The sequence below is a fragment of the Schistocerca cancellata genome, unplaced genomic scaffold (genome assembly GCF_023864275.1).
Source record: "Schistocerca cancellata isolate TAMUIC-IGC-003103 unplaced genomic scaffold, iqSchCanc2.1 HiC_scaffold_1167, whole genome shotgun sequence".
NCBI classification, from domain to species: domain Eukaryota; kingdom Metazoa; phylum Arthropoda; class Insecta; order Orthoptera; family Acrididae; genus Schistocerca; species Schistocerca cancellata.
In genome coordinates, this window is record NW_026047166.1 from 213,439 (window position 1) to 232,973 (window position 19,535).

A 19,535-nucleotide genomic window follows, 5' to 3' on the forward strand; every position below is an offset into this window, starting at 1 on the left:
ATCAGTCTCCTAGACCAAGAACTACAGGGTGGCGCACGAAATGTGTTACCATTTTGTTTTTTAATATAAACTTTATTGTCAATACAGTCTGAAAGGAACATATACTACAATGAAGAGCTGTCCATGGAGATTTGTTCTAACTCAGTACATGCTCAATATGTCCACCATTTCGTTTCCTAACTTCCTTCAAAGTAACACTGAAGTTGCTGCCCACGCTGTAATCCTCGGAGCATAATGTTGTCGTTCATGAAGCAGTTGTGGGTTTTCAGTGTCCCAAAGGCGTACATTTTGTTCATTAACCACACCGTCTAAATAAAAAAGCTCCTCGTCTAAAAACCAAACGTTGTTGACAGTTTCTTCCCTATCCTCCGCCCACTGAGCAAACAGTAGTCTCTGCTGCTTGTGTTCTTCAGTGAGCTTCTGTGCACAGGTCATCTTGTATGAGTACATATGGAGGTCACTTTTAAGAATGCGTTGAACGGAGCGTCTGGATATTCCCAGTTGCACTACTGCCTTTTTACACGATTTCCCGGGACTTCTCTGTACAGCAACTCGTACCGCTTCAACATTCTCCGGCGAACAAACAGGCTTAGGCCGAGGTCGCTTCGCTTCCAATACTGTTCCTTCCTGTACAAATTTATCGTATAACCTGTGAATGGTCTTCTTGCAAGGGACTCATCGTGTGTTAAACTGTTGTCGAAAACGCCTCTGAGCCACAACAAGGCTTTTCGTTTCATGAAAAAGTAACATAATTGCCGAACGTTGCAATGTCGTCAGTCTTCCATTGTCAGCCATTGTTGCTTACTAGTCTCCTAGCGGCAGTATCGTGAATTACACGTCATTTCGTAACTCAATTGTTTTTCCAAGCTCTGCTGGTACTGCTGTAGAGATGGCAGCGGGATATCTAATGGGCGTCGTAAATTGTGAAAGAAACAATTGGTAACACATTTCGTGCGCCACCCTGTACTTCATCCTAACTAAGCCGACCGGTGTGGCCGAGCGGTTCTAGGCGCTTCAGTTTGGATTTAGGCTTAAGTAGTTCTAAGTTCTAGGGGACTGATGACCTTACATGTTAAGTCCCATAGTGCTCAGAGCCATTAGAACCATTTTTGAATCCCAACTAACCTAAGGACATTACACACACCCGTACCCGAGGTAGGATTCGAACCTGCGACCGTAGCAGCAGCGCGGTTCCTGACTGAAGCTCCTAGAACCGCTCGGCCACTGCGGCCGGCCAAGACTAACAGATCGTCGCATTCACTGGGAACACCATTACATCAGATAATGGTCACATGAGCAGAGCGAGATCACAATTAAAACACTACCTCACTCTAGAGAAGTAACATCAGGAAACGGCACATAAGTTTCACTGAGAGAAAAAGCTTCTCAAATTGAGCAAGTCAACAACGCATTGGTTCACCTCTGACCTTATGCAAGTAGTTATTCGGCATAGCCTTGATTCATAGAGTTGTCGAAAGCCTTTCTGAGGGATATAATCCCAGATTCTGCCCAATTGGCGCGTTAGATCGTCAAAATCTCCAGTTTATTGGAAGGCCCTGTCCTTAATGTTCCAAACGGTCTCAACTGGGAAGATATCCGGTGACCTTGCTGCCCAAGATAGAGTTTACCAAGCATGGAGGCAAGCGGTAGAAATCTTGTTGAACTGTAAGCCCAGTATGGTTTGCCATGAGGGGCAACAAAACGGGGCGTAGAATATCGTCGACATATTGCTGTGCTGTAAGAGTGCCGCGCATGACAACCAAAGGGTCCTGCTATGAAATGAAATGCCACCTTGGACCATCACTCCTGGTTATCTACGACGGGCGACAGTCAGGTTGGTATCTCACCGCTGTCTGGGGCGTCTCCAGAAGTTCCTGGAATCTTATTGGACCAAAACTGTCTTCAGTGATGAGTCCCGCTTCATATAAATCCCCGATGACAAGCAAAGACATGTCTGCAGACACTGGAGACGCCCTGGGCAGCAGAGGTGGACCATCGCATTATTGACTTGCTCAATTTTTCAAGGTCTTTCTCATGAACAAATCATTCAATTTTTCTGAAATTGTAATAATTCGTTTGTACATGCGTATCACACTCATCGATTTCCGTCTCAATCTGATAATTCCTTCATGGAACACAGCTTCTTTTTTTTTCCTTTTCTTTGCTTTCAGGCAGTAAGGCAAGCACACGCCAGTTTCTTGTGGGGGAGTTACCTCAAGTAGATCACCGACAGCTTCGCTACGTCACAGTCTCCTCAGAGCAGCTGTTACTGGATTCTGCTTTATTCGTCGTCTCGTCCTGGTTTACGCTGAATCTGTCAGCAATGGTCAACTAAAGGTAAAACATTTCCACACGATGTATGTGCTAGCGTACACTGTATCACCTGGAAAACTCTCAGCTTGTTCACATTATCATCAAGTGTCACTGCTAACACGCCATTCTAGACGCTCATCTTCAGGTACTTCTTCGACTACTCTTCTTCTGGCCTTTACTTTAACCTGGGTGTAACTATTTGGTGATTTAATTTGTATTAATGTTTAAAAATCAGTAAATACTGTAATTGTAAAAGTGATTATTTATTTTCTGTAGGCTACAGGAAGAATGAACCTTCAGCAGAAGGTGTGTTCGTGACGTCAGCGAATCGTTCTGCTTTGTGGTTATCGAGACTTTGGCTCATGACTCTGACCCATACGTCTGTCCCCCAGCATCTAAGTGACAAAGCAAGAAATGAAGTACCGCCCCATAAAACAGTGTTAAATTTATTACCATAGTTATTAAAGTAAAGCCTTCAATAAAACTGGACATCGGACGAAAGTAAAGAGGGAGGCTTGACGATTGTAGGAACATGGGACCGTCAGTTCCAAATGTGGCGCCGGACTCCTGCGCTATCTGACGTCACTCGGTCCCACGCGGGGTCTACAAAAAATACGGGGCCCGCAACGAACTTGTGACGTCACACTAGTCGCCTTGTCCACCAGGTTTCGTGAAAGCTCGGTTCCACACAGGGCCCACGGGAATTCGTACGTCAGTGAAAAAGTTGTTCACTAAAGGTCTTAACTTCGTAGTCTGCTATCGAGAGCGTGCACGCATTTAAATGCACTTGAGAATTATTAAACACATCTATAATAGTTACTGGTCCCTGCCGGAGACTGCTGAAGGCGCTCGTAAGCCCTGTAGGGTCACATGCTGTGACGTACACGCCGAGCCTGTCTTTCTCATGGGTCTTTGTCCCGTGGCAGGACAGAGCTGCTAGGACCTGCCCAACTCGCCTTCCGCACATGCGTCCTGCGGCTCTCTCAGGGAGCTTCCACGTGCTGACATTGTATCAATATAAGCAAAACACCATGTCAGCCACGGCAGTCAGCAATTTTAACTCCTAATGATGATGGAATTTGGAAATTTGAGGTAAGGTCTTATGGGACCAAACTGCTGAGGTCATCGGTCCCTAAGCCTACACACTACTAAATCTTTAACTTGCGCTATGGACAACACACACACCTATAGAGATGGGCAAAACTGTTCTTTTCAGAAATCGGATAAGAACTGTTCACTCCCTGAAATGAACTAGCTCTTTTTCATGACTCACCACTCATTCACAATAGAAAATAAATGGAAGGCACATTGCCCTTTAAACTTGGTTTATTCCAGTACTATACCTGTATTTTGATCTTATTTGATCCTATTTTGAAGTAACACAGATAATGAGTAAGAATTTTGTATTGTTTATTGAAATTTCCACGATATGACAAAGTTTTTGATTATTGATATATTTTGCACTATCGTGGTTTTTTGGGTGATCGGAAAATGTTGTAACTTGAGATTTACATTAACAATATATTTGGCTATAATGTATTAAAATTTCATTTACCTCGTACAAATACATCGCAAGCCATATATTTTTAAAGTGAACGTTTCCTTCTGAAGACGCCTAAAATCGCAAAATCCGTACCAGAATAAGAAAAAAAATATATAAATTTGACTGTAAGACTAAAGTGCTGCATATAGCCTCACGCAGAATAAAACAAGGAAAATATTGGTGTATCACATTTTGCGATACGTTTATCGGTTCGCTCATAATTAAAGCGTAAATTCGAATGTCCATAATAAAAATCCTATAGTAAGAGGAGTCGGCAGGAACCTAATCTGATCAGTTTAAACAAATAAAAATGAAATAAAACAATGATGTATACATAACATAATAATGTAATATACATAGCGGTATTACTACGAAGAACAATATCCAGTAGAGACGAACTCCGATGCAGAGACACTGAGTCGAGTAGGTCAAGCTGCGAGCTGTATTACTGCGTGAGCTAAGACCGTAGAGACCAGAGTGACACCTGAGTTGCTTTGCTCAACGCTCTGGCTAGAGTCGAGAACGGTGGGGTGAGCGTTGAGCGGGCGAGTTCCGAGGGTGGGGGGAGCGTTCTCTTGCGAGCAGGTTGTTGCAAGTAGTTCTTATGTTCTCCGCTAGGAGGCTCTCTGTCCTGTTGCTCGCATCAACTGCCCAGAGGGCAGGACGTGTGACTGAAACGATCGCCGACAGAGTCCGATGGTAAGTTAAGCTGCGCCAGACACTGCACGCGGCAGAGGACGCACAGAGACGGCACGGCATATGTGAAACACAAAATCCAATGGGGCACTGCACAATGCAGGCAGCCAAGGTAGAAGCAGGGCAGAGGCTGGCGCCGGCTGTGTTGTGTGGCGTGCACTGTGCTCTGACCAGCAGAGGCGCCGCTGATATGCTCCGTCTCTCTCACTCTCTCTCTCTCTCTCTCTCTCTCTCTCTCTCTCTCTCTCTCTCTGCCCTGGGAAACGTTTGGAGCTACCGTTCTTTTTTTCTGAATCACTGATTGTTCACTCCTTTGAAAGATTCAACTCTATGAATCAGTTCAGGAGCGGATCCCCCATCTCTACACACCTATGCCCAAGGGAGGACTCAAACCTCGGACGTGCGGGAGACACACGGACCGTGACAAGGAGCCTCAGACGGCGTAGCTACCCCGCGCGGCTAATGACGAAGGCAGAGCCACCTATCGAAAACTCCAGTGGTTTCATTTGAAATGACACAGCTTGTAAACTGAGAAGATTTTGTTGTGACTTGGCAAGACAGCCAAGCCACTATGATGGGTAGCCGAAAAGCACGCGTTAAAGCTCACGCAGGCTGGCGTGAGGTCTGGAACAGTTATAGGAGTTTATAGTAGGAAGAAAAGTACGTAGCTCCGGAAATACTTAACTTTAATCCATAATTGGTGAACATCAGTCTGACGGTACATGCATCACAAGATAAATAGCAAATGATAATGGCGCCTCGCTAGGTCATAGCAAATGACGTACCTGAAGGCTATGCTAACTATCGTCTCGGCAAATGAGAGCGTAATTTGCCAGTGAACCATCTGTAGCAAAGTCGGCTGTACAACTGGGGCGAATGCTAGGAAGTCTCTCTAGACCTGCCGTGTGGCGGAGCTCGGTCTGCAATCACTGATGGTGGCGACACGCGGGTCGGACGTATATTAGCGGACCGCGGCCGATTTAAAGGCTACCACCTAGCAAGTGTGGTGTCTGGCGGTGACACCACAGATTTTATTGAAGTATGTCATCATAAAAGAATCCAAAAATACATAGTCATGAAAGGAGACCAAATTGGATGACCTCATCGACACTCACGGCGAATATGTTGTTGAATTGAGATAGCCCCTTCCACTGAGATTCTCATGACAGATTTACCCATTACAAAGAATTGGCTTACAAAACATTTGATCGATCGATTCTTGAGTACTGTTCATCTTTCTGGGTCATTTACCAGCTCGAATTCACAGAAGAGATACGGAAGATAAAAATCAGAGTGACGTGCTTTGTCACGTGATCGTTTAGTATTCGTGAGAGCGTTATGGGGGTGTCCAACCAACTCCAATGACGGACGCTGCAGAGGCGATGTACGTCATGGAGAGATTTACTGTTGTAATATGTAAAAATTGACGAATAAATAGAACTAGTGATAAAGTAAATAGTCGTCATGCCCACTCACCAATCGAGGATGGTACAGAGAAACGGGTGACTAATAGGGACGGGAAGTACCCTAGGCCGTAATCCGAGGAGTGGTTTGCAGAGTATTGGTGTATATTTAAAATCTGCAGCTCAGTCATTCCTCAGTTTCGTGAAATAATGTGAAGAGTACAGATTTGTAGCGAGGGGATCAACAACTGATTCACCGCTCATTCCCATGCTAAGCTGTGCCCTCTTCGACGAGTTTGGCTACAAGTGACGCATGTTTTCTTTGTAGCGCATAGAGCTGCTGTTACAGAAATGAATGGCGACTTACAGCTAGCTGTGGCGTTAAGCCGTCAGCTATATCTGCACTATCTTAAGAAAAGTGTTGGGACAGCCCTATGTAAAACAGTATTCAAGTAACAGTTTTCGTCCATCTAACTTTTTAAAACGGAAGCCCATACTTTTTAATATCATTTTACGTGACATTTTCCCCCTGAGAAAAGTTCGCTTTCTTTTAAAGAAATTAGCAACTTCGCTATTGTGGGGTATTCTCGCTTTTTATAGTATCCGTATATGTGCCGACGAATTGCATCGGGTTGGAAAGAATCAATATCTGTAACAGGACGAGGCCTCTTTCTTTTTCTCTCTCGGAGTACTTAAAAACACACTGTTTCTCCCACAGGGGGTTTCTTCCACACTGTTTACTTCAGTGTCTTGCAAATATTGAAGTAGCACCCCTTTCCTTACAACTGTTCTTTGACTGAATCCTAGCCGGCCGGAGTGGCCGAGCGGTTCTAGGCGCTACAGTCTGGAACCGCGCGACCGCTAAGGCCGCAGGTTCTAATCCTGCCTCGGGCATGGATGTGTGTGATGTCCTTACGTTAGTTAGGTTTAAGTAGTTCTAACTCCTAGGGGAGTGATGACTTCAGAAGTTAAATCCCATAGTGCTCAGAGCCATTTGAACCATTTCTTTTTTTTTTTTTTTTTTTTGACTGGTTCAAAAATGGCTCTGAGCACTATGGGTCTCAACTACTGAGGTCATCAGTCCCCTAGAACTTAGAACTACTTAAACCTAACTAACCTAAGGACATCACACACATCCATGCCCGAGGCAGGATTCGAACCTGCGACCGTAGCGGCTTTTTTGACTGAATCCTAGAGTTCTTGAGGTACTCTCTATAATTTATCGGCAGAAATCGAAGAATGCCCATGAACAGAAAAAAATTGTTTTTCTTGCTCGTAAAACTCACGCGTCCTCCGCAGCAATTCCAAAACCTGACTATTTAATGGCACTCTACGGCGCAACGGATTGTCGCTTGGTGAACGACATCATTTTGGTGACACTGTTTAATAAACAAAAACTGTAGTCGAGACGGTAACACAACACAACACAAAAGCAGGCGTTCGCGCGCTAACGTACAATGTTTACAAGGAAGCCGGCGACGTGGTAGCGTCGACGCCGTAAGCGGTGCTGTTGGTTCAGAAGAAGCAGTGCCTCGCTTTCCTCACTTGTTAGTTACATTGCCAACTACACGGCGCTTCAGGAGTGATCTTGAAGTGACTTGTTTCAGCGGCCCGGCTATAATTATTAGTATTTGTCCTACTACATTAAGACAAAAAAAAGACCCACCACGCAGGATTTACGAGAATGCGACGGAAATCGGTAGATGTGATAGACACTGATGCGATAGACATGTACAGACAAACAAATGATCACAATTTCAGAAATATTGGATTATTTATTCAAGAGAAAGAGCTTCACAAATTGAGCAAGTCAATAACGCGTTGGTCCTCCTCTGGCCGTTATGCAAGCAGGTATTTGACCTGGAATTGATTGAGACAGTTGTTGTATGTCCCCCTGAGGGATATCCTACCAAACTCTGTCCTGTTGGCACGTCAGATGGTCAAAATCCCGAGCTGGTTGGAGGGCCCTGCCCATAGTACTCGAAACGTTCTCAGCTGGGGAGAGATCCGGCGGTCTTGTTGGGCAATGTATGGTTCGTTAAGCACGAAGACAATCAGTAGATACTCTCGCAGTGTGTGGGCGGGCATTAAATTGCTGAAATGTAAGCCCAGGATGGCTTGCCAGGAAGAGTAACAGAACCGGGCGTAGCAAATCGACGTCGTACTGGTGTGTTGTAAGCACGCCGCGGATGTCAATGAACGGGGTCCTACTAAGAAAAGAAATGGCATCCTAGACCATCAGTCTCCGTTGTCGGGCCTTGTGGCCGTAAGATAGCCTATTTCTGTCCGGGGCGCCTCCAGGCAATTTTCACCGCTCATCGGCGCTCATTTCGAAGCGAGACTCATCTCTGAATTCTACTCCAGTCACTGAGATTCCAGGACGAAGACGCATCTCAAGAGGCCTGGACAGTGGTAGGATAGCATATCTGTCTACCTCCGTAGGACAGTGATGAGCGCGTCTGACTGCCATGCAGTGAAACCAAATTCAGTTCGCATTCCTCTGAGGGATCTTCCTTTGGAGTTAACAGAAATACGTCGCGAGGCCAACTGAGGAAATCCTTGAGTTAGAAGTGAGAGGTGGCATGAGCCCCCTCTCATATTTCTATCCTATGATTCTCCTCTCTAATAGCATGCGGTGGAAAGTTGCTATTCCTTCACATGCGGACTTCCCACGCAGCGTCTCTCGTCATCCGGGTGGTCCGGTGACAAGCGGGCTCTGCTGACTTTGAAAGGGTAAGCCGACGGGTGTGAGAGAGTCGAGTGAATGCTTTCCAGACGCCGACATTGTCAAGAGGCATGCCCGCAAGGGCCTGAAGTAGCGGCTGGGCTAGAGGTTCCGTTACTTCGCAGAAACTTAGCGAAAACACTTTCTGGCGGACTACCAGCGAGGCGTGGGAATGACTTGTGTACCCAGGCAGTTGTGGTGGGCAAATTGCCGCGCTTTCTGCAAAATCGTAACTGTGATTGGCTTGCTCAGGGCATAGCTCCGTGACGTAGCAAAATCGGCGCAGAAATTGGCACCAAGAATCTCCATTGGTGGAATGGTAGTGTTCCGGCAATGGAGTGGAATTTTCCGCCGGTTTTCGGGTTGCTGATTGGAACGGTTAACCACGGCCACTGTCGTGGGGGCGGAAATGTTCTGTCTTCGGTTCTGTATGGGTGCTCTTGGGGGTAGTCGGCTCTCGCCTTTCGGTCGAGGACGTCGATGCAACCAGCCATCGCCTCCGGTACGCCAGATCGTGTTCTGGCAGTTAAGAAGACAGTTTGGTAAGGTATGTCCGCAGCACCGGCAGACAGGGATTTTCCTAGGTGATAATCAGAGCTCAGCAGAGCGCGCCTGTTCGTCTTTTTCTAACTTTGTTCTGTCTTAGGTAGCAGCAATTAATGTTGGGTTGGCTATGTGTTTTCTCTAAGATTTGAGTTGCAAGGAATTGGCTGCACATACCACTTTGTCATAATCCTCACAATCTAGTTTAGGGACAACTTCACATTCACAGCGTTTGTTTGAGTATCCAATTTGAGCCAATTTGATGTATTGTAAATGTTTCATGTGTTTTTGTTTATTATTTTGTGTTTAGTCTTAATAAATCATATTGTTATTTTGGACAGAACTTTCATTCGGTTAATCGGTAGAGCAACCCTATCATTCCTCACTATGTTAATGAAACCTTCGTTTATTTAACTTATTTATCAAATTAAATTATTGCAGGTGCCAAACTCTCTTCTACTCCACTGGCAGGGTTGATTAGAGTCAGTTCGCGTATTTTTTAATCCGTGTGCAACAGCAGAAGTCGGAGTTTGAATAGGGGGGCCTTAGAGCATCATTTACATATGTAGATTCTAGAGGAATTTAGTGTTAAATACACTGCTTGCCCCGGCACTAGTTTTTCGAATGGTAAGCTATTGCAGCTGATATTTTTTTTCGCAGACTATGTCGTGTGACTGGAGCCTCCTGGCGGTTCTGCCGTTCGCCGGGTGCAAGTCTTTCGATTTGACGCCACTTCGATGACTTGCGCGTCGATGGGGATGAAATGATAATAATTAGCATAACACAACACCCAGTCCCTGAGCAGAGAATATCTCCGACCCAGCCGGGAATCGAACCCGGGCCCTTATGATTGACAATCTGTCGCGCTGACCACTCAACCACCGGGGGCGAGCTTTGCAGACTATGAAAAGAGGGAATAAATGACTTTCGGATATGCGGATATGTACTAACAGTCATTGTCCCATTTGAGACCACTCTTCAACATCTTATGTCCCTTGGACTGTAGTAGTGTTGGACTTACTCTCCACTGCAGATGCTTTTTGTCTAGTGATAAATCAATTAAACAAAAGAGGGGCAGTATGGGAGCTACAGAGCACCGAAAGTCCGTATATTCTGGTAATGAAATCGTACATTGAGAACTTACGATGAAGTCCTACCACAATGTCTTCGCTAAGGTATCGCTCACAAATAACAGCCTCTTGGAGAGCAATTTTCTTGCTGTACCACAGTTCGATAAACAGATACAATATCACAATTAAGTGCACTCCCTAGACAGAGTGCGGAGGGTAACCCAGATTGAAAGAAGCCTGCCATGGGTAACTACGAACACTACCACAGAAAACAGGGGTCAGACGTTGGAGCTTACCACGTTACAAAATGTGGATATGCAACGTCGATACTTCGCAGTACACATGCCGCGGTAGCACAGTCGTAACATCCGTAGTTGCGGCCCGCTTCCGAGGGCTAAACACAAGGCTTCTCCCAAAGTTATGGAAGGTAACATCATCATCATCATCATCATTTAAGACTGATTATGCCTTTCAGCGTTCAGTCTGGAGCATAGTCCCCCTTATACAGTTCCTCCATGATCCCCTATTCAGTGTTAACATTGGTGCCTCTTCTGATGTTAAACCTATTACTTCAAAATCATTCTTAACCCAATCCAGGTACCTTCTCCTCGGTCTGCCCCGATTCCTCCTACCCTCTACTGCAGAGTCCATGAGTCTCTTGGGTAACCTTGCTTCTCCCATGCGTGTAACATGACCCCACCATCTAAGCCTGTTCGCCCTGACTGCTACATCTATAGAGTTCATTCCCAGTTTTTCTTTGATTTCCTCATTGTGGACACCCTCCTGCCATTCTTCCCATCTACTAGTACCTGCATTCATCCTAGCTACTTTCATATCCGTAACCTCAACCTTGTTGATAAGGTAACCTGAATCCACCCAGCTTTCGCTCCCATACAACAAAGTTGGTCGAAAGATTGAACGGTGCACAGATAACTTACTCTTGGTACTGACTTCCTTCTTGGAGAAGAGAGTAGATCGTAGCTGAGCGCTCACTACATTAGCTTTGCTACACCTCGCTTCCAGTTCTTTCACTATGTTGCCATCCTGTGAGAATATGCATCCTAAGTACTTGAAACCGTCCACCTGTTCTAACTTTGTTCCTCCTCCAGAATGAGATTTTCACTCTGCAGCGGAGTGTGCGCTGATATGAAACTTCCTGGCAGATTAAAACTGTGTGCCCGACCGAGACTCGAACTCGGGACCTTTGCCTTTCGCGGGCAAGTGCTCTACCAACTGAGCTACCGAAGCACGACTCACGATCGGTACTCACAGCTTTACTTCTGCCAGTACCTCGTCTCCTACCTTCCAAACTTTACAGAAGCTCTCCTGCGAACCTTGCAGAACTAGCACTCCTGAAAGAAAGGATATTGCGGAGACATGGCTTAGCCACAGCCTGGGGGATGTTTCCAGAATGAGATTTTCACTCTGCAGCGGAGTGTGCGCTGATATGAAACTTCCTGGCAGATTAAAACTGTGTGCCCGACCGAGACTCGAACTCGGGACCTTTGCCTTTCGCGGGCAAGTGCTCTACCACTGGTAGAGCACTTGCCCGCGAAAGGCAAAGGTCCCGAGTTCGAGTCTCGGTCGGGCACACAGTTTTAATCTGCCAGGAAGTTTGTTCCTCCTATTTGGCACTCAATCCGTTTATATTTCTTTCCCACTGACATTACTTTCATTTTGGAGATGCTAATCTTCATACCATAGTCCTTACATTTCTGATCTAGCTCTGAAATATTACTTTGCAAACTTTCAATCGAATCTGCCATTACAACTAAGTCATCCGCATATGCAAGACTGCTTATTTTGTGTTCACATATCTTAATCTCACCCAGCCAGTCTATTGTTTTCAACATATGATCCATAAATAATATGAACAACAGTGGAGACAGGTTGCAGCCTTGTCTTACCCCTGCAACTACTCTGAACCATGAACTCAATTTACCGTCAACTCTAACTGCTGCCTGACTCTCCATGTAAAGACCTTTAATTGCTTGCAAAAGTTTGCCTCCTATTCCATAATCTTGTAGAACAGACAATAACTTCCCCCAAGGAACCCGGTCATATGCCTTTTCTAGATCTGTAAAGCATAGATAAAATTCCCTGTTCCACTCATAACACTTCTCCATTATTTGCCGCAAGCTAAAGATCTGGTCCTGACAACCTCTAAGAGGCCTAAACCCACACTGATTTTCATCCAATTGGTCCTCAACTAATACTCACACTTTCCTTTCAACAATACCTGAGAAGATTTTACCCACAACGCTGCTTAAAGAGATACCTGTGTAGTTGTTACAATCTTTTCTGTTTCCATGTTTAAAGATTGGTGTGATTACTGCTTTTGTCCAGTCTGATGGAACATGTCCCGACTCCCATGCCATTTCAATTATCCTGTGTAGCCATTTAAGACCTGTGGCGTATGAGTGGCCAAGTTAGTGGTCCCGACAGTCGGGATACCAGTTACTTTGGAATAAGGCTGGGCATCTCGGACATATTCTGAGTCGTGGTCACCTTTGTGCTCATTCGGCAAACACTACCAAATCCACCGGTTAGTCCCTCAGCCGTTAGGGGTAAAACCCAATGGGACTCGGGGCGAGTAAGGCTAGCAACCTGCTTCCCTGGTACTTTAAATATGATGCTGGCAACAATCAGAGCAAAATGGAAGGTAACAGTTGTAACAAAATTGCAGTAACTGTCGCATGACGACTATCGAGATACAGACTCGTTCAGAATCTGTGTGGGCTGGAGAGTGTCTCTCCGGGCTGTTTCCAGACTCGGACGCCGCCCCTCGGTGTGTGTCGGCAGTTAACAAAGAGATTCGCGTAGCTAGCGTGACAGGGGGTGGAAACGAGGTGTTGGTGCGGCATCGCTCCGGCGGAGAAATGGTCTCTTTGTCCCTCTGCATGCGACACGTTTTCATCACCAATGTTCCGGCAATGGTCGCCTAAATTTGAAATAATGACCAGGGAATTTTGCTGGACTTCGCCGTCTTAGGGGTTGTTGTTGTTGTTGTTGTGGTCTTCAGTCCTGAGACTGGTTTGATGCAGCTCTCCATGCTACTCTATCCTGTGCAAGCTTCTTCATCTCCCAGTACCTGCTGCAACCTACATCCTTCTGAATCTGCTTAGTGTATTCATCTCTTGGTCTCCCCCTACGATTTTTACCCTCCACACTGCCCTCCAATACTAAATTGGTGATCCCTTGATGCCTCAGAACATGTCCTACCAACCGATCCCTTCTTCTGGTCAAGTTGTGCCACAAACTTCTCTTCTCCCCAATCCTATTCAATACTTCCTCATTAGTTATGTGATCTACCCATCTAATCTTCAGCATTCTTCTGTAGCACCACATTTCGAAAGCTTCTATTCTCTTCTTGTCCAAACTATTTACCGTCCATGTTTCACTTCCATACATGTCTACACTCCATACAAATACTTTCAGAAATGACTTCCTTACACTTAAATCTATACTCGATGTTAACAAATTTCTCTTCTTCAGAAACGCTTTCCTTGCCATTGCCAGTCTACATTTTATATCCTCTCTACTTCGACCATCATCAGTTATTTTGCTCCCCAAATAGCAAAACTCCTTTACTACTTTAAGTGTCTCATTTCCTAATCTGATCCCTCAGCATCACCCGACTTAATTCGACTACATTGCATTATCCTCGTTTTGCTTTTGTTCATGTTCATCTTATATCCTCCTTTCAAGACACTGTCCATTCCGTTCAACTGCTCTTCCAGGTCCTTTGCTGTCTCTGACAGAATTACAATGTCATCGGCAAACCTCAAGGTTTTTATTTCTTCTCCATGGATTTTAATACCTACTCCGAATTTTTCTTTTGTTTCCTTTACTGCTTGCTCAATATACAGATTGAATAACATCGGGGAGAGGCTACAACCCTGTCTCACTCCCTTCCAAACCACTGCTTCCCTTTCATGTCCCTCGAGTCTTATAACTGCCATCTGGTTTCTGTACAAATTGTAAATAGCCTTTCGATCCCTGTATTTTATCCCTGCCACCTTTAGAATTTGAAAGAGAGTATTCCAGTCAACATTGTAAAAAGCTTTCTCTAAGTCTACAAATGCTAGAAACGTAGGTTTGCCTTTCCTTAATCTTTCTTCTAAGATAAGTCGTAAGGTCAGTATTGCCTCACGTGTTCCAGTATTTCTACGGAATCCAAACTGATCTTCCCCGAAGTCGGCTTCTACTAGTTTTTCCATTCGTCTGTAAAGAATTCGTGTTAGTATTTTGCAGCTGTGGCTTATTAAACTGATTGTTCGGTAATTTTCACATCTGTCAACACCTGCTTTCTTAGGAATTGGAATTATTATATTCTCCTTGAAGTCTGAGGGTATTTCGCCTGTTTCATACATCTTGCTCACCAGATGGGGTTTCCTATATTAATTAAAAAGGGAATATCGAAGTTACCCCGCCCCTACAGTCGGTTGTGCTCTGTCTAGACAAATTGGTGGTGCCTGTTTTTTTGAGAAAATTTACTCAGTAGAATCTAAAGGGAGATTAAGCTTGGCAACTTGTTAGTTAATCAACTGAACGGTCTGAGTTTAGTATCAAATTGTACAAAATTTAATCAGGACTCCTAATCTGTGACTGAAATCAGTGAATTGGTTATACTTCTCTCTCTTCCTTTGTGGAAGGAACTGGCGTGGATAGTGGCTGTGGTCCCGCCAAGTGCAGCATGGGTCACTGAGTTACGCTATGTGGCAGCAATGCAGCAGGAGACCCAGCTGGTGACTCACCCCTCGTCGCCGAGGTGGACCGTGAGGTCGACCCTCTGTCGGAGCGGCCAGCTCTCCCCCGGCAGGCGGTCGTACTGTCCGTGGGCCGTCGCCAGCAGCAGCAGCAGCAGGGCCGCCACGCACCTCGCACCTGCCATCACGCACCACCTGGACGCAGCACACGCAAATAAATGTTTCATCAACACGTACCCAGGCCGTGTGTTTGACCATTCTCAGGCTCAAACAACTAAATTACAAATACCTAAGAAACTTGTGACAAAACAGCTCAAAAGGAGTAAAGAAATAAGCACAATGGACAAAAATTATTTGCCAGGATACACCACAGTGTTACACAGTGTAACACCGCATATATTCTTGGTAATGGCCTCAAGTCTGCGAGGAATTTAGTCCACAAGATTCTTCATGTGTGTCATGTCCAGATGAAAGCACTCATTGCTGACTGATGATTAGATCCTGTAGGGCTCTCAAACTGTGGTGATGATTGCCACGTTTCCTTTGCTATTCCAAATAGTCCCAGACGTTTTCTATGACAAGGGTGTCGAACCGACGGCCCAAAGCAAGTATCAGTGCGGCCCGAGAAGTGAATATATATATATATATATATATATATATATATATATATATATATATATAGGGTGAGTCGCGTAAGACGTAACACCTCCATTATTCCGTTGGCGATTGCACGTATCGACAAGCGGTGTTCGACGAATCATAGCCGATTATGGGGCACAAACTTTGGTACATGCACAATAATCACAACGTTTGTATTGACCGAGATAATGAGGCAAGTACATGTTTTTTAAATGGGACGCTATACTTTTTTTACCATCATTCGAACGCTCTGGAAAAGACGCGTATAGTGATGTAACGCATGTTGCTATTGTGATTCATACTTCGCTTAAAAGACGCTGGGAAATATTGTACGATTGAAGGTCGATGCGCCCGCATCTCGTGGTCGTGCGGTAGCGTTCTCGCTTCCCACGCCCGGGTTCCCGGGTTCGATTCCCGGCGGGGTCAGGGATTTTCTCTGCCTCGTGATGGCTGGATGTTGTGTGCTGTCCTTAGGTTAGTCAGGTTTAAGTAGTTCTAAGTTCTAGGGGACTTATGACCACAGCAGTTGAATCCCATAGTGCTCAGAGCCATTTGAACCATTTTTTTGAAGGTCGATGCGGTCGAAGCGGCTGCAGACCGTAAACACGCCTCGCGCGACCCGCAGGCCGAGTTGGCGTGCTCTATGCAGCATGCACGGCCTACGCTTACGCTACGTAGGTAAATCCTCATGGAGAGAGAGAGAGAGAGAGTCTGCCCTTTGTCAGGAGAAGATACTGGCCACACTGCTGCAGCGTGAGGGGGAAGGTCGTGGCCACATGATCCTGCTACTGATTGGCAGTGGGTGTTGCATAAGGCATCGTTAGAGACTCGCTGACCTGACGTAGCCTTCCTGGCCACATCCAGAACATTTGCCGGCTGTCCATCATGCATTATTATTACTTAAGAACCACCAATGTTGGTGTATGTCGGCACGTGTTTAGTTAGCTCCATCTTAACCTGCCTGATTCTATTAAGGGGCAATTATGTTGTGAACATATTCTATTTTGCGGCTACTTTCCCATCTAGTTGCAAGGCAGCAACGGCGTCAGAGAGCACTTCAAAGGGAAGCTAAGCGGATTTAAGGCTTCCATTCATCCCTTCTTGACCAGTCTGGTGTGGCAGTTGAAGACAGAAAAACGAAAGCCAAAGTGTTAAATTTCACGTTCATGAAATCCTTCACATAGGAGAATCGTGCAAACATATCAGCATTAGATCATTGGGCAGACCACCGTATGGACGACATAGTAATAAGAATCCGAGGCGTAGAGAAAGAGCTGAAAGGATTGAAAGCAAATAAATCACCAGGTCCGTATGAAATCTCAGTTCGGTTTTGCAAAGGGTATTCAACGGCATTGGCACCTTACCTAGCCTATATTTATCGTGAATCTCTAGCCCAACACAAAGTCGCAATTGACTGGAAAAAAAGCGATAGTGAATCCAGTATACAGGGTGAGTCACCTAACGTTACCGCTGGATATATTTCGTAAACCACATCAAATACTGACGAACCGATTCCACAGACCGAACGTGAGGAGAGGGGCTACTGTAATTGTTTAATACCAACCGTACAAAAATGCACAGAAGTATGATTTTTAACAGAAACCTACGTTTTTTTAAATGGAACCCCGTTAGTTTTGTTAGCACATCTGAACATGTAAAGAAATAGGTAATCAGTGCCGTTTGTTGCATTGTAAAATGTTAATTACATCCGGAGATATTGTAACCTAAAGTTGACGCTTGAGCACCACTCCTCCGCTGTTCGATCGTGTGTATCGGAGAGCACCGAATTACGTAGGGATCCAAAGGGAACGGTGATGGACCTTAGGTACAGAAGAGACTGGAACTGCACAGGTAAAAGTAGATCCTCTAGATTCCCTTTCAAATGCTAATTATTCTGACTTCTCTTGGTATAGAGGAAGAACCGCGCTGATCCACGACTCTCAGAGATGGAAAACCGGGAAAGATGACTGCAATACAAATGTTTTAAAAGTAAGACCTCCACAATAACAGACTTCCGAAGAAACTAACACAGTGCACCACTAACGCCGCCGTAAAGGAAATTCCTTAGAAGATGCCGTTTTATACCACAAACAGAGCTATTCCTATGTGGTGGATTACCGAATGTTAGCCATAAACGAAGATAAGGAAGCAATGAGCGAATGTAAGAGACATAGTACCAAGTAAAATCATACAAGCCCACAAAAAATACAAGCGGTAACCAAGAATTTTTTTAAAATAAGAAGAGGACAAATTGGAAAATCCTCTCCAACTCTACAACTAAGGACGCTACAATGTCAACACCGTGGAAGAAGCTGAATAGCTTCAACAAATCCTCGACACCTCACCATTTCAATCCGTTGCCTTCGAGGAGTATTATGGAACATACGTCACAAAAGCAGACACCTCCGTCCGTCACACAATATCCTAATATAGAGGACCAAATCCCGATGAAGTCACGGTCTTCTACAGTCATTCGCAATGGTCGACAGAGAACTTTCTCCTCTGCGAAAAATACTGTCCCCGACCCAGTCCACTACAATATGCTATCATTTTTGCCATACGAAGGACAATAGCACCTCCTCCGTATTTGTAAATAAAATGTGGTCTGAATGCTTCGATATTCAACCCCTGAAGCTAGGCAGAATGATTCCTGTGTTCAAACCAGAAAAAAATCCTGATATTCTAGTTCGGTGGCGTCGTACCCACCATTAACATTACTACGTCGTCCGTACATAGTGTAGGAAAGAATGGTCAAACAACGATTAGAGTGGTTGATTGATTACCTATTCTCTAGTAATCAGCTGGGTTTTCTCAACGGGAAAGATACTGCAGATTTTCTCCTACGTGTGGTTAGTGACATACAGTTCTGTTTCAGCCGCAATGCTTATCTTCTAGCTTTTGTTTACGGACCTAAGCAGCACCTACAGTAAGTAGTATTCCTATTGATAGCTACAAAACCCATTTGTGAAACACCTGTTAATTTTTCTCTCTTATCGGTTGCTACTAGTCTTACAAGAAGGACGTACAGTAGGACCACGAACAATGAGTATGGGGTTGCCGCAAGAGTCTGTTCTAGTACGTATTCTGTTTAATATCTACATATGGTGTTCCCAGAGAAGGTGAAAGTTTTATAAAACGCAGACGATATATGTATTTATGTGGAAAGTACATATTTAGAAGATTGTAAAATCACAACTGAGAACTGCAATGTTCGCGCTCCAACAGTGGGTCTCAAGAAACAGATCGGCCATATCCACTGCTAAATCGAACGCAGTTCTCAAGGCACATAGCGAAACTGTCAGCGACATTAGCGCACCACTTCCCTTTGGAGATGTTATTCAAATACCTGCGACTCTTCAAAGACGGTAAGCTAGCCCTCGAGGAGCACATAAAATACGAGTATATGGCTAAGAAATGTGATTTACCTGACAACATAGAGCTGTGACAGGACTTGGAGCCGGCCAGGGTGGCCGAGCGGTTCTAGGCGCTTCAGTCTGGAACCGCGCGACCGCTACGGCCCCAAGTTCGAATCCTGCCTCGGGCATGGATGTGTGTGATGTCCTTAGGTTAGTTAGGTTTAAGTAGTTCTAAGTTCTAGGGGACTGATGACCTTAGCTGTTAACTCCCATAGTCCTCAGAGCCATTTTTTTTTTGAGGACTTGGACAGGACTGTCGATCTGTTGTAGAATTTTAGAACATGTTTTTTGCTCGAGTATCATGTCGTTTTTGGAAACCCAGAATCTACTATGTAGGAATCAACATGGATTCCGGAAACAGCGATCGTGTGAGACCCAACTCGCTTTATTTGTTCATGAGACCCAGAAAATATTAGATACAGGCTCCCAGGTAGATGCTATTTTTCTTGACTTCCGGAAGGCGTTCGATACAGTTCCG

At 45.0% G+C, this 19,535-nt stretch overlaps 1 protein-coding gene across 1 annotated transcript in view; it reads right to left on the minus strand.

Moving 5' to 3' along the window:
* LOC126160940 (aminopeptidase N-like) overlaps window positions 1-19,535 on the minus strand; it is a 123,728-nt gene that overhangs the window by 93,823 nt on the left and 10,370 nt on the right. The window contains exon 2 of the mRNA XM_049916940.1: window positions 15,051-15,197. Within this exon, the coding sequence (XP_049772897.1) occupies window positions 15,051-15,197 (147 nt within the window). The remainder of the gene's footprint in view (window positions 1-15,050; window positions 15,198-19,535) is intronic.